This window comes from Trichomonas vaginalis, chromosome I, assembly GCF_026262505.1.
Source record: "Trichomonas vaginalis G3 chromosome I, whole genome shotgun sequence".
Classification (NCBI taxonomy): Eukaryota; Parabasalia; order Trichomonadida; family Trichomonadidae; genus Trichomonas; species Trichomonas vaginalis.
Genome location: NC_067203.1, coordinates 14,893,629 through 14,908,991, shown reverse-complemented (window position 1 = coordinate 14,908,991; position 15,363 = coordinate 14,893,629). Strand labels below are relative to the sequence as shown.

The 15,363-nt window shown below is 29.2% G+C and overlaps 3 protein-coding genes and 1 pseudogene across 4 annotated transcripts, besides 3 other annotated features; 2 read left to right on the top strand and 2 right to left on the bottom strand.

The window, feature by feature from the left end:
* Positions 1-279: 279 nt before the first annotated feature.
* On the bottom strand, positions 280-2,337 carry TVAGG3_0988540 (transcription corepressor protein; the record flags this gene model as incomplete). The annotated part of the gene is made up of 1 exon (XM_001318499.2): positions 305-1,783. The coding sequence occupies one exon, from the start codon at positions 1,781-1,783 to the stop codon at positions 305-307; it is 1,479 nt and encodes a 492-aa protein (XP_001318534.1).
* A 158-nt stretch (positions 2,338-2,495) lies between these two features.
* TVAGG3_0988530 (ATP-dependent DNA helicase protein) lies at positions 2,496-5,513 on the top strand (the record flags this gene model as incomplete). Its single annotated transcript, XM_001318498.1, has 1 exon — positions 3,051-5,513. The coding sequence occupies one exon, from the start codon at positions 3,051-3,053 to the stop codon at positions 5,511-5,513; it is 2,463 nt and encodes an 820-aa protein (XP_001318533.1).
* Positions 5,514-5,557: 44 nt separating this feature from the next.
* On the bottom strand, positions 5,558-7,593 carry TVAGG3_0988520 (uncharacterized protein; the record flags this gene model as incomplete). Its single annotated transcript, XM_001318497.1, has 1 exon — positions 6,207-7,304. One exon carries the CDS (start codon positions 7,302-7,304, stop codon positions 6,207-6,209), a length of 1,098 nt encoding a protein of 365 aa, XP_001318532.1.
* Positions 7,594-10,422: 2,829 nt separating this feature from the next.
* Positions 10,423-11,725: a mobile genetic element.
* On the top strand, positions 10,519-11,645 carry TVAGG3_0988510 (annotated as a pseudogene). Its single transcript has one exon. A coding segment is annotated over exon 1 (1,127 nt).
* Positions 11,726-12,580: 855 nt separating the features above from the next.
* Positions 12,581-12,618: a mobile genetic element.
* Positions 12,619-15,034: 2,416 nt separating this feature from the next.
* Positions 15,035-15,070: a mobile genetic element.
* Positions 15,071-15,363: the final 293 nt, after the last annotated feature.

The window sequence follows — 15,363 nt, the reverse complement described above, 5'->3', positions numbered from 1 at the left end:
AAATTATATATCAACTCCAAACGCATGCATGTATTAATATGAAAAAATTATTTAAAAAATTTTAAATTTATATGGTAATATAACCATTTTATTGCGAATTTTTTAATTTTTGCTTCCACAATGACTACCTGTCAACTTAAAGTAAAGTAATCTGATTGAATTAAATTTCATCAAATTAATCCTTGATATAAATCCTCGAAAGAAGAGGTAATTGAATAACTTAAGTTTGTCTAAGTAATTTTGAAAAATTTAGTTTTAATAAAGAATTCTTTATGAATCTAACAATTAAAAAAAATAAAAATACTTACTCTTTGTAGTATGGGAACAGATTAGTTGGAACAAGAGCTACGATTGAGTTTGTTTCACATAATGCGATTGTATCTCCCGCAGGACTCCAAGCAGCCTCGAAAATACCTCCAGGCAAGCTGGAATTTTCTTCAGAAGTCGTATATTGGCCGATCAAAACCGCATCTGAGGATCTGTAAATACCAAGTTTAGTATATCTTCCTCCTACGGCGAAAAAGTTACCATTTGGCGAGAAAGTGATTGAGAAAACCTGTTGTACCCAATCAATGACCGCAATGCACGTTCTGTTTGGTACATCCCAGATTCTGACTTTATAATCGAAAGCGCCACTCGCGAGATGCTTTGGTTTGTCTACGCCTGGTATCCATTTGATCGTATACACTTGAGAAGTATGTCCTTTGAAGATAATCGGCTGAGATTTGTGGTCGAATGGGTCTGGCCATACTCTGACGGTTCCATCGTCCGAACAACTTGCGAGATACTTTTTGGACGGGTCCCAGGAGATCTTGTTAACGTCGTTCTGGTGTCCTTGAAGAGTTACAAGCGGACGAGAGTTTCCGACCCTGCAGAGTATGATTGTTTGGTCACTAGAACAAGAAGCAAAGGTTTGGTTGTCGTACCAGTCGATATCTAAGGCAGATTTCTTGTGGAATTGGAAAATTTGTCTTTGTTGGCCTCGAGAAACATCCCAGACAATAACGCGAGTATCCTGGGAGCATGTAAGAAGGTAATTGTCGTCAGGACTGAATTGTATTGCGAAAATTGAGGCTGTATGAAAATTAAGAACATATTTGAGAGTTCCTTTGTTTGTCCAAAGCCTAACTGCACCATCATTGCATCCAGTAGCAAGTAATGTAGATGCGGAGTTCCATGCTAATGAAACAACGCCTTTATCATTACGATCTTGCTTTAGAGCATGATCTAATGTAGTTGGATTAACGAATTGTTGATTTTGGCATTCCCAAATTACTGCTGTTGCATCATTGCTTGCTGAAGCGAAGTATTTGCTATCGTTTGTCCATGATCCGCAGAAAACTTCTTCATTATGCTTCTTATAAAGCTGAGCTTTATCGTACGGAAGATCTGTGACTTCGATCTTCTCTGGCGGGGGCGGAGGAGGCGGGGGAGGTGGTGGAGGTGCAGGAGTTTGAGGCGGTGGCGGTGCGTGGTGTACTTGTTTTAATTTAGGAGCTGGTCTTTGGTGTTGAACAGGCTCTTGTTGATGAGCTGACTCAACTAAAGAATTTATAATTTGTTCTGGTGTCTGTTCGTTCTTTGCTCCGTTATTAATTGCTTTTTCAAGCTGCATGTAGAGCATTCCTTTCTGTAAAATCGTAATTAAAGCTTGTGGTGGAACATTTATATTATCATCTTCGACTAAGGCTTCATTTCTGAATATATATGCTGTATGAGAAAAGCTAGATTCCTGTAGATGGTGCGCAATGAGGATATTAACATCCTCTGGTGTTATAGTCATAGGATTTTCACTTGTTTGTCACATTTTCCCATTAAAAGTGCTTTTTTTATGAAAAACACTGGTACTAAGAGTGTTAACTCATGAGCACTTTATCAAGCCCAAAATGATTCCTCCGTCATCTGATGCTAAAAATTCACTCAATGGGTTTATTCATTTAAAATTTTCATCAATTTCTTCATGGTTTGATCCCTTACTTTATTTAATTTGCTCTAATTACATGCTTATGGATGTCTAAGACATTCTTCGGGTTTGGTTTCATAGAGAAAGCTAAAATATTACCAAGAAGATTATCTACCGAGATCAGTATCATTGAGGAAGAATCTATCTTTACCTCTGAAAATACAATGCAACCATTACTTAATGAACTAAACATTACTAATTATAAGCATAAATTTTTACTTTTACCTTGTTTTGCTTCGTTATGAATATGAAAAATCCTCACTCAATGCAATGCCATGTTATTTGTAAGGGTATAACTTAAAGTATACTCATTAATTCGATAAAGATATAAATTTCCAAATTTGAGGAGCCATTTCACTAAGAAACAACACAAGCAACCTATCGTGACTTCATTCCAGTTTCGAAGTTTTTCCAAAAATATTTCAAAATGGATGAATTCAAATGAAAAAACTAAGAATTGAAAAGCATTTTTTAAAAAACAAGAAAAATTTGCAATTTTTTGAAATTTTAAAATCTATAAAATCCATCTATTAAAGATATCTCAAATCTTCCATATCATAAATTGGAAAGACTTTGAATTTTCATTTTTTTCATTTTTATATATTAAGTAAGTAAAAGAAACAATATGTAAAAACAGCTAACCAAAATCTCTTATAGATATTCTTTAGGATCTTGAAAGGATTGTTAGATTTTATTCAAAAATATTTTCAAGTCATTGAATACTTTTTGCTGAACATCTTGTAAATGTTAAAAACAATTAGCTGCAATTTCAAACATGTAAACTTTGTTCATTTAACCTTGATAAAAATTTGGTATTTTTTATATTTCTGTCGGATATTCTCTAATACATTTGATAAAATCTTCAACACTAGTAATAAAATGATGCATTACATGAATCACCGTTTGTTTGTTAAAATCTAGAAAAATTTTCCATCGATTCTGCAATTAAGGGGAATTTAACTGAATGGAGCATCATACTAACGAATTTTGATGATTCTTCTCTTTGACAAGTATCTTTGAGTTCGTTTAGAAATACCCAAAGTGAATCAATTAATATTAAATTTTAGGGGGTAACACCAATAGCAAAATGTCGAGTTTTTTGGTTGGAGGTGTAACAGTAGAATTTGATGATTTCACACCTACAATCATGCAAAGAAACATCATATGCAACACAATACACTCTTTGTTAACTCAAAAAAATGTACTTATTGAATCACCTGAAGGAAGTGATCGAGCTTTCTTAATTATTTCAGCAGCACTTTCATTTCAACAGTATAACAAAGTAATACACGTTGAACCTCCAATGCAAATAGATACACCTACTGGTAATTTTTCAGAGAAAACAATTTCAACAAATAGTAAAGACACTTTCCAAATAATTGTTATCTGCAGAACTAACGAAGATATATCAAAACTTGTACATCGAGCAAATAAACTCAAATATAAACCAAAAACTTTAATTTTACAAAATATTTATGAATCTTGTTTAAACTCACAAGTTAAGTCAGCTGATAATCCACTATTCTGGTGTTCTTCACTTTGCTCAATGGGAGAATGCCATTTTAGCCAAAATTCTTTAAATATCGAAAATATACAAAATTTCGACATTGAAGAGATCAAAAGTGCCTGTATTGAGAACATGCAGTGCCCATACAAGCTAGAGAAGGAAAATGTCCAAAATGCAGACATTATTTTCTGCACAGCAGAAACTTTTTTCTTTTCTTCCGAAATTGAAAGATTAGGAATCAACAAAGACAGAAATATATTAATATTTGAAGATTTAGCCAACATAGAGAGCATACTACTCAACAGATTGTCTCTTACGATGAAATCCAAAGATTTAGATATTTTTATTACAAATTTTTCAGAGGAAAATGCTTTAAACAAGCTCCTTACAAAGCTAAAAGCAATACTAGTAGACCATGCTGCAGAAATAGGCGCTTCTGACATGGAATGCGATGCTTTTTCGATAAATCAAATTTTTGATGAGATAAACTTCGAAGAAACAGAATGGGCTAATCTGAAATTGCTTCTAGATGACATATACACTAATAATATGACCAAAGATCTCATTCCTTACTCTAATTTTTCCGATTTATTTCATTTGATTTCCAGTTTGACAATGGCCAAAACCAATCCGGATCCATTCCTTTTCGACATATACCCATCGCCGAACCCAGGAGAGGACTATTTCGTGCTCAGATCCTTATCAATTTCTCCATTTTTCAGAAGTTTCACGAAAACAGCACATTCCATCATATTTACGGCTAATGTACTAACACCAATGGATTCGTTGCAGAGATCTCTCGGAGTTAACTTCGATTTGTCTTTTTCAGGGATCCATCCCTTTATAAATGACCAAAACTTTGCTGCTTTCGCTGTAAACTTTACAAACGATAACGTTCCTTTATCGTCAATTTCCGAAAACAAGGAATCTGTTTACATTTCGCTGGGTAAACTGATTGAGAGCCAATACCAGAACATCCCTGACGGTGTTGTCCTTTATGCAGACAATTTCTTCGATTTGTTGCAAGTTTGGAGAAAAAATAATTTTACAAAGAAGATTAAGAAGTATAAACCGATCTTTCACCAAAAGCAAGGTGAGAAATACATTGATGAGTACACTTATTCCATTTCTGTTGGAAATGGAGGACTTTTGTTGACATCTGATATTGATGATATTCTAAATTTGACTGGGAAGCAGCTAAGATGCTTGTTCTTCTTCGGGATACCTAGATGTGATGATAGATTAGCATTTTTGAAGAAGAAATTTGATCAAAATTTATATCCTACGGAAAACTCTCTTGATTATAGTGAAATGAATGGACTAAGGAATGCTTATGAATGTGCTGATGCTATTATCTCGCAAAATGGTGATTTTGGCTGTGTATTATTTATTGATCCAAGATTTTCAATTTTAATTGATTCTGCACCAAAATGGATCAGACAATGTTCATCGAAGATCACAACCCAATCAGTTTTGACCCGTCAAATCAAACAATTGTTCCAAAATAATATTGAACCCGAAGAAACCTTTCAATTATCAGTAGATAGAAGAGCCTTATTTGTCTGTGCATCCTGTGAAGGCCAAATATTGACTTCAACAAGGATAACAACCATTGAAACGTTTGAAAACGACAAATCTGGTTTTCTTGAAATTATTAACGAGAACGGGCCAAAATCAGTTCTTCCTGTCTCCAATAAATTCAGTAGGACTATCCATTGCAACCAAGACCAAATACAATGGAAAGAAGAAGATGGAATCGGATATTCTCCTTTGATTTGTAGCGAATGCGGCAAAATAGTTGGAGCACAAGTAACTATAGCTAATTCTGAGAATGAAAACTCTTTAGATGAGATTTGGCTCGTTTGTGATCGAATTATCGCAAAAGATCCTCCAAAAAAGGCCCAATCTTTTTCACAATCCATCCAAAAGAAGTCACAAACAGCTTCACAGAGTCCTTCGAAGTCTCAGCAAAAGGTTAAGAAACAAACTCCAATTCCAAAGGGCCAAACATTAATTGATTGGTCTAATTATGTAATAGAATAATATCTTTTGTTTGTATGTAAATATATTATTATCTTATCTTAATTAATTATATATCAAATTTTTAAATTATCATATTTAATAAACCAGATTAGCTCCCAATAGAATCTTATGGAAATCCCCAGGGCCAAAGTCGAGATATGAGATGATTGAAAATCAAAAATTGAAATGCATTCATATTTCTAATGTAAAATCCATTTGCATGAGTAACCCTGACTAAAAAACCAAAAATCTATAAACATGCTAGAAATCTCCAATATATCAAAAGTAGATTACAATGTTTAACTAAATAATCTTAATAAATTTATACATCATGTCCTGTACAATACATCATCAATATCAACTATTCTCTAAATATCTATGCGAGCTCAATAAATGTATCAAGGTATCACCGAATTTTCAACGAAAGAAAATGCAGGGGGTAACACCTCGGAATTAAGGCACACTTATTTTAATACATAACTGAATCTTTTATTATACTTAGAGAAAAAAAGTCAATCCCCGGGAAATTTCCGAATCTCAGGAGATTGGAGATTCCTCTCAAAAGTAAAATATTTACAAAAATTAATTTTTTTACTACAATAATCGTGAGTTACTCCAGTGGAGTACCCCACCGTAGCTATAGAGTGGCAATAAATTTTTCTACCATCGTGCTATGCATAAAACTTGGCAAAACATATGTTTGAAAATTGAAAGTCAGGTTTTTGATATCTCACTTGTTAATGTATCCTGTGGAATTGATTCCTTTTTTGTAGGAAGCTGTTTAAAAAGTTCAGGTATAATTTCCTTATTTTCGTCAATCATCGGAGTCATGATTCCATACAGAATTTTTTGGTGCTCTCCTTTGATGCTATACAATTCAATTATCAACATCAATCTCTCGCGATGTGGAAATGAAGTAAAATCAAACGTTCTTAAATTTTCTTGTGATACTATGTTGAGATCTTGCTCTTTTTTGTTCTTTTTGTTGTCATAATATGATGAAATAATATTCTTGATTTTTCTACGTCCGATAGAGTAAATAACCATTTGGTAGAATATAATAAGGATTTTGCCTCCGGCCAAAACACATGAAATAATGAACTTTAATTTTTTGTCAGAAGCTTTTGCAAGGTCAGTTATTATGTTCTTAATTTGTTCATTGTTAACGTTATTTAATTTGACGTATTCTTCATAATTTGATTGATAAAAATAAGCTATACCAGTAAGAATAAAAATGATAGTCTCAAGGCACCAATTGATTTTTGTTTGTATTTCAGAGAATGTGTGGTTGCGTTCTATGTTATCTTTCTCAGGTTCTTGCTGTTTTTCGGTATCTTTGCGTGCGGGACCTTGATTGTCTGTTTCCTGAGAATTAATTAAATCAAGTATGCTGAGACATTCCGTAACTTTAGACAAATCAAATAACTGTCGACTGCGTGTTGCAAGAACAATAAGAAGATCATACCTCCAACTCCATGGAAATTTATAAGTTTTCAATATATAAAAAATAAAATTACGCTGAGAAACATTTAAGGTTTCATATTTGTACAAGCAAATTGATCTGAATGCTTTTGAACAATACCAAAACCAGAATTGATCAATGATATTCAAAATTACTTGAATTATTAGAATTGCAATGTTTGTGTATCGACAATATAAACTGGGAACAGAATAACTATCAAAATTTGTAGCGTTTGTGAATTCATCTTTGTATTTTGGATGATCGTTAATTGTTAAATTTAGTAAGTGCTCGGCTTTGGTTGGATAAGATAGTTCTGCAAGAAGTGTCAACTGTACAATTTCGATAACCATAAATAAAATTTGAGTGTAGAACGATTTGAAATCATAAATATCAGGTGAACGCTCGGATTCTTGTTCGATTTTAGAATTTCCTCCTTTTTGTCTCTCTTTTGCTAATTCTTCTTTTGGTATGTCATCTTTTGATTCACCTTTTAAAAAACTCTCTTCTGTTTTATTAACATCTATTTCATTTGTTTTTTTTTTGTATCTTCTTCCTGATTTATTGGTTCTTCCTCTTCATTACCATTAAGAGGACTAACTCGACTATGAGACATCTAAATCGAAATTGAACAAAAAAAATAAAAATATTCAAAACATTTTGAATAAATGAGGAAAACGATACATAGTCAATTTTGAATGATCATTCAAAAGATGAAAGAAAATTTGCAATGAAAATAGAAAAATAAATTTTGAAGGAAAGAGATTCGAAAATATGTTGGATTCAATTTAAATGATAAAAATAGAAAATTCTTCACGTATTGAAAAGTGTGATGACGCTGACTTCTGACAAAAGGACTCACAATTTTGGTATGCCAATCGGAAAAAGTATATCCAAAATCAAATAAAGATTAATATTTTCAAATTTAAAAAATCGCGATTACATGTTTTATTGGGATTGATAACGTAATGATTTTGTCAGAAGTATAATATATCTCGGTGATTCTAATTTTTGTAATGTTGGTGAAGGCATAATAACATTTTCGAGAAAGGAGATTTTGTATAGTTATCAATCTCATTTAGCAATTATCTTGCGGTCAATTTTGAATGATCATTCAATATGAGCAAGAAATTTTGCTACTCTCTTGCCTTATAAAATAATCTATCAATAAAAAACTGAAAAATTATTTTTGAAGGGGGTATACCAATTTTTTTATAACGTACAAAAATTTTAGGCAGGACTTGTTTTATACTTGATTTGAATATACCAGTGATCAGAGCATAGTTTCGGTATTATTATATTGAGTGCACGCATCCACTTATTAGTTATATATGTTATCGATAATCTGATTATTGGAATCATCTAGTTTGAGCAAGAAGATATCTTTACTTTGTTCTTTTTATGACGGAGATGTGTTTTATAAGTTAATATGTTTTATAATTCAAAAGATATCATGCAAAAAACTGTGTAAATCATATAATATATTGCAATTTATTATTCTGTAGCTATACTCGTTCATATTATTTTGTAAAATGTCAATTTTCTCTATGATATTTTGAAAATAATTTTAATTTGGTGTCAAAACGAATTTGAACTATGAAATGCATTGGTACAATGGAATAAAAATAGGATCTATGTGTTATAAGATTTAAAAAAAGTTCAAATTAAGAAATATAATTTTTTTATTCATAAATCTAAAAGTAGAAAGAATGATGTGTTTTACAACACTTAGATTATCGATTGGTGAACTGTGGTAATGAAATAATGTCTAAAATTAAAAATAAATTTCTAAAACCCGAATTTTTTAGGGGTAGCTCGTACATTTGTTTGTCTGATGAAAGTAGTCTTAAAGTTTATGGTAAGCGAGGGAATTTGGTTTTATCCATATTGATTATTAACTTTCCATAGTAATATGGAAAATCATTCTAAATATAGATGTTTTACATGATATTTATATTTGATTTGATTAAAAATTGAGATTTGAAAATATAAAAATGCAAATTATTTAATAATGAAGTATTTTCGTCATTTATTGTAATGATTTGCAATGTCGAATTGTTTGCAATCGATATTAGTAAAAAAAAACGTCTGAATTTTAATGAAATGAAAAATTTAGCGAATCGAATATATTTGTGGTGACTATTGAGTGATGATCTGACATTTGTAAACTGAGTGATATCAACATTTATTACTTATGTCTTTGGTTTCTTGAATCAATGAATTCGTTAATACAAATTAACAGGATTCATTGAACCAAAATGAATTTGTATTTTATGATATAGTGTGTTTGGAATATTGCTATTATCCTCGTTGAAATATAAATTGAATTTCCTGAAGATATTTGAGATTCTTTTTTAAATTGTGTTAAAAGTCTTGAATCATGTTTATTTCATTAGGAATTTGTATTATTCTTAAAAGAAATGCAATCTTTTGATGTTTAAAATCCAAAAATTTTTGAAAAATTAAAAAATTAATCCCAATTTTGTTAAAAAAGTCATTAAAATTAGAAAAATAAGAAAAATTTGGAAAAATAACATCAATCATTACTAACTATTTTAAGTTTTTATTCATATTTACCGTTAATATGTTTGTCTTTTTCATAATTCAAAAGATTTAATATTCAAAATATGGATTTTTAATGAATTATGTATAAATTCTAAAATTTGTAGACATGTCAAGTCGTGTTACAACCATAGACTGTTTAAAATTCATGTTAAATACTGAGTATTTCAATTCCAGTTAATAAAGGACGTATTAGTAGCAAACAACATTCATATTATAATTTACTATATAAGGTAATATTGTACAATTCATATGTAACAGCTATAACATATTTTTTTAATAAGATATTAAAGATTTCAATCAAGCAGTAAATTTTCACTGCATTATTATAGTGGATTCAATTACACATAGTACATAGGTCAATATAAATGTCTCATGTTTATCATTCTTCTTATATTTTTCTTGGAATAAAATTTTTGACTTTTTTGAATGAAATCTATAGTAGGGTTAACAAAGCATTAATGTTTCAAAGCGAAATCTCTATATTATACCAAATATTTTTAAATTTTATTATTATTCAAATATTAATTCACATATATTGCAATAGCAAATACATTTTCATAATATGTATGGAAAAATTAAGAATATTGCATTTGAATTATAGAAATAAATTCATTTATTGAATGATTATGTTTGATCCATAATTTCAAAGGAGTTTTGATTAATAACATTCATTAAAATATATATAGTTTAGACAATAATATCATTTAAACTATTAAAATAATAACAACCACATATTTGAATTAAAATATTCACAATTTATCTTACCAATTAAGTAATTTTAGAATATATGAAAGATATATTCATATAATATATGAGAAGATTCTGAATTATAGCTTTCATACCTATATTTTTAAACATTCAGCAAATGCACAATTGATTTTACTGAAAACTAGTAATTGCCTAATATAGGGTGTCCAAAGGTGCGTTTAGCACAGCGCTCTATATGAGACTATTAAAGGAGATATATGCTGATTATAAATATATAATAAAAAATATGAATATATGTATATGATGAGTAAGTTGTATTTTGGCGCCATGCCGGGATATAAAATGAATTTTGAGACAAGAGGCGGTTTCGCGGGAAATTTTGGCGGGATTTTTTTCATTTTTTTAATGAATCATAAAGAAAACATCCTCGCTCTTGCAAAAAAATGCAAAGACTGTAAAAAAATCTACGAGACATTGGTAAAATGCTTCGGTATGGATGCTCCTAGCTATTCCACTGTAACGTATCATGTTAGGATGTATCACTTCATGAACAAAAAGGCGCCCATCATAAAAATTGACAAAAAATCGCCGGATCAAAGAAAAATCAAAGCAATTCTTCAAGCGCTAGATGAAGACCCAAGAGCATCACTCAGAAGGATAGAGGAGATGACAAAGATACCACGTACAACAGTCAGTTATTATCTGCACAATTATTTGAACTACAAACTAGCGTATACACGTTGGGTTCCGCACAACCTTAATTCAGTTCAAAAAAAATCTAGAGTCCAATCTTCGAAAGAGCTCCTCTCTATATTGGGTGCGTATCAATCCAAGAAGTTTCGCTTTTTAGTAACAGGGACGAGTCTTGGTTTCAATATGCAACAGAAGCCAAAATCATGTGGATCCCGAAGGATGAAAATCCGCAAACATTCCCGAAGAAAAAAATTAACACACCAATGATGATGTTGTCGGTTTTTTGGGGCGTGAATGGCATCATCGCAATTGATATTCTTCAAAAACCTAATACGATGAATGCTCAGTATCTAATTGACAATGTTCTTACTCAAATTATCAATTCTGATGAGTTTGAGAAATCCAAACAACAAAAACAAAAGTTTGCAATTCATTTTGATAATTCAAGAGTTCACAAAAGTCATAAGGTAATGAATTACTTGTTGGAAAACAATGTCAAAGTTGTTCCAAACCCAATTTATTCACCTGATATTGCACCCTCTGACTTTTATTTATTCGGCACGCTAAAAAAGAGAGCTGAAGGACGCGAATTCGCGAGTCCAGATGATCTTGAAAATTTTGTAAGAGAGCAATTTGAGCAATTTTCTCATGATGATTTAAAGCGTGTCTTTCAAGCCTGGATCGATCGCTGCGAACGCGTGATTGAATCCAATGGTGATTATATTTAAATAAACTTTATATATATGTAACTTGTTTATTTCTATTCGCAGTATTCAGGTTTGTGCTAAACACACCTTTGGACACCCTATACTAACTCTTGAGCATATATAAATATTCGATAAGTATCTATTGACATTATTAGATTTTACAATTGTATTATTTTAAGATATTCAATTAATGTTCATATAATAAAAATGGTTTTCTGGATGTACAATGATAATAAATTATACTTTATATTGCGTAGAAAATGAACTCAATCTGATGAGGTCAAAAGACATGATAAACATAGCAAATTAACTTTGATCTATATTAAAAAAATATAAATAATAGTGTTTGAAATAATAATTTGATTCATATATGTCAATGCTATCATATCACAAAATAGCAGTATCTAAGAACTCATATTCATCGCTAAAACTAGCGTTTAATATCTCAGTAATCTCTATCGTCCTTTACTGACGTGGAATTGGTTTTTTTTGTACGTTATAAAAAATTGGTATACCCCCATTTTTGAATGCAAGTGAATTCAATAAAATCTTGGGAAGATACGTTTTTCCCGAAAAATAATCGTCTTATGACTTTTTTCCCGAAAATCGTTCCGATCACGACGATAGGTTAGTGTATTTTCTGTTTCGCCATAAAGGACTTGAATTCTACTATTGTTATTTGAAGGTTAGATCGACCATACTTATTAGATATAATTGGTTGAATCAAAAATATATACTTGTTAATTAGACATATTTGAATCTAATTAATTTCTGATATTGAGATGAAATATAACAAAAAGCACACAATCAGACGAAAATTCATATATATTATAATGTATCAAGCCATTCAGCTATTCTAATTTTCAATGTTTTATCTTATCACTAATATCTTATAAGTTCAATAGTGTCACAGATACATAAATATGTTCCAATTCTCTTTATTGGAGGAGTGTGGTAGAATTTACGAAAAAGTGACACTAGAAAAGTGACACTTAACCTTAAATTTCCAAACACTATTTTTTGATTGTATTTTGTTATTTATATATTTATATATGTATATTTATATATGTATATTTATATATGTATATTTATATATGTATATTTATATATGTATATTTATATATGTATATTTTTATGTATATTTATTATTTATATGTATATTTATTATTATATATGTATATGTTATTTATATATGTATATATTATTTATATATGTATATTTATATATGTATATTTATATATGTATATTTATATATGTATATTTATATATGTATATTTTATATGTATGTTTATTATGTATATTTATATATGTATATTTATATATGTATATTTATATATGTATATTTATATATGTATATTTATATATGTATATTTATATTGTATATTTATATATGTATATTTATATATGTATATTTATATATGTATATTTATATATGTATATTTATATATGTTATATATGTATATTTATATATGTATATTTATATTATATATTATTATGTATATTTATATATGTATATTTATATATGTATATTTATATATGTATATTTATATATGTATATTTATATATGTATATTTATATATTATATTTATATATGTATATTTATATATGTATATTTATATATGTATATTTATATATGTATATTTTATATGTATATTTATATATGTATATTTATATATGTATATTTATATATGTATATTTATATATGTATTTTATATATGTATATTTATATATGTATATTATATGTATATTTATATATTTATATATGTATATATTATATATGTATATATTTATATATGTATATTGTATATATGTATATATTTATATATGTATATATTTATATGTATATATTTATATATGTATATATTTATATATGTATATATTTATATATGTATATATTTAAAAGACGGTGGTTCACCAACATGATTATGAAAATGATGTCCATTTACAAATCTGTATTGATTAGATTTCATTTCAAAGGTAAAGTTAGCACTACAACTTCCCCATCTACAGTAATGTCTAATAATTGTTACTCCATCTGAATTCAAATGCGAATCTTTCCGATAATTGCAGTTAGCACGCATCTCTGCTTGAACTCCATATTGAAGATAATGAATGAAATCAATATATTGTTTTGTATCAGCAAGGGGTGCAGGAACGGATTGATTCATTTAAAAAATGAAAAAAGTGAGAATTGTAAATAATTAAGGTTAATATTGAATAAATAATACATCAAACTAGTTTTAGAGTTGATAGTAAGAAGCGAAGAACACTACCAGTAAGATACAGCAGTAGTAGCTGCTTCATGCTGCATTGAGTATTGTTGAATAATTTGAAGTAGTGGTTTTTGAAATCAGCACCCCTATGAGAGCGCTGGCGACCGAAACACCACTAGTAAGATTGTGTATTAGAAACTGCTTCATGCTGTGTTGAGTAAGCTTCGATGTCTTTGTAGGATAGCTTTCTGAGAGCGAAACAAGATAGTGTTGAAAAAAAATTTTGAAAATCTGAGAGACTGTGCAAGAGCCAACGACCAAAACACTACCAGTAAGATACAGCAGTAGTAGCTGCTTCATGCTGCATTGAGTATTGTTGAATAATTTGAAGTAGTGGTTTTTGAAATCAGCACCCCTATGAGAGCGCTGGCGACCGAAACACCACTAGTAAGATTGTGTATTAGAAACTGCTTCATGCTGTGTTGAGTAAGCTTCGATATCTTTATCAGACCACCTTTAAATTAACCACTCACATTCTCACTGTGGTCCATCTAAAATTTGTAAACTTTATGACATAAAATTATATTATATGCAGGATCCCACCTATTACTTAATCTTTTTGGAATAAATGCTTTATAATATTTATCAATTGATTGTAATTTTTTGTATAAAAAAAGTTTTTTATTTATATTAAAAATATATTCGGTTAATGATATTATCTTATAATTTGTAAATAAATCTAGTAATAAAATAACTTTAATAGTTGGTGTCACTTTTTCGAAAATTCTGGTTTTTTCTGTTTTATCTTATCACTAATATCTTATAAGTTCAATAGTGTCACAGATACATAAATATGTTCCAATTCTCTTTATTGGAGGCTTGATGATATGTTTATAATATAAATAGCATAATATATGCAATTAAAAATATATTTTGAATTCTAAGTTTAATGTTATTAGATTAAACTATAAAAACTTTAAACTAATTGAAATTTGATGTATAACCTTTTAGTTATTGGAAACATAAAACGAAAATTGATTCAATCATAAAAATTAATTTTCCTCACTTAAAGATTTGGATGGGTTAAAATTTGTCATGAAACAAACCGAGGCTAACTCACGCCACACATAGACAGAAGCATTCTATCACGCAACCACCCGATGCTAACTCACGCCACACATACACAGAAGTTAGTATTGTTGTAAACAGAAATTCATCAAAAGTGACACCTCAAAAAAGCTAAAATATTGAATTTTTGGAACTTTTGATAGAGCACGTTTTTAAATATTAATTAAAGTCAATTTTATTTTTCATATTCAAATGGACTGAGTGTTAACATTTAACATTTTTTGCTAATTGTCGTCAAAAATTAGGCGTAAAGCAAAAATTAATATTTCATATGGTTTTATGATAGATAAGTATTATATTCCCACTCATTATATTCGTAAATTTTGAGGTTTATCCTTCGCTTTTAAGATCATTGAATTTGATTTTTATATAAAATAATTATATATTAGAAAATAATA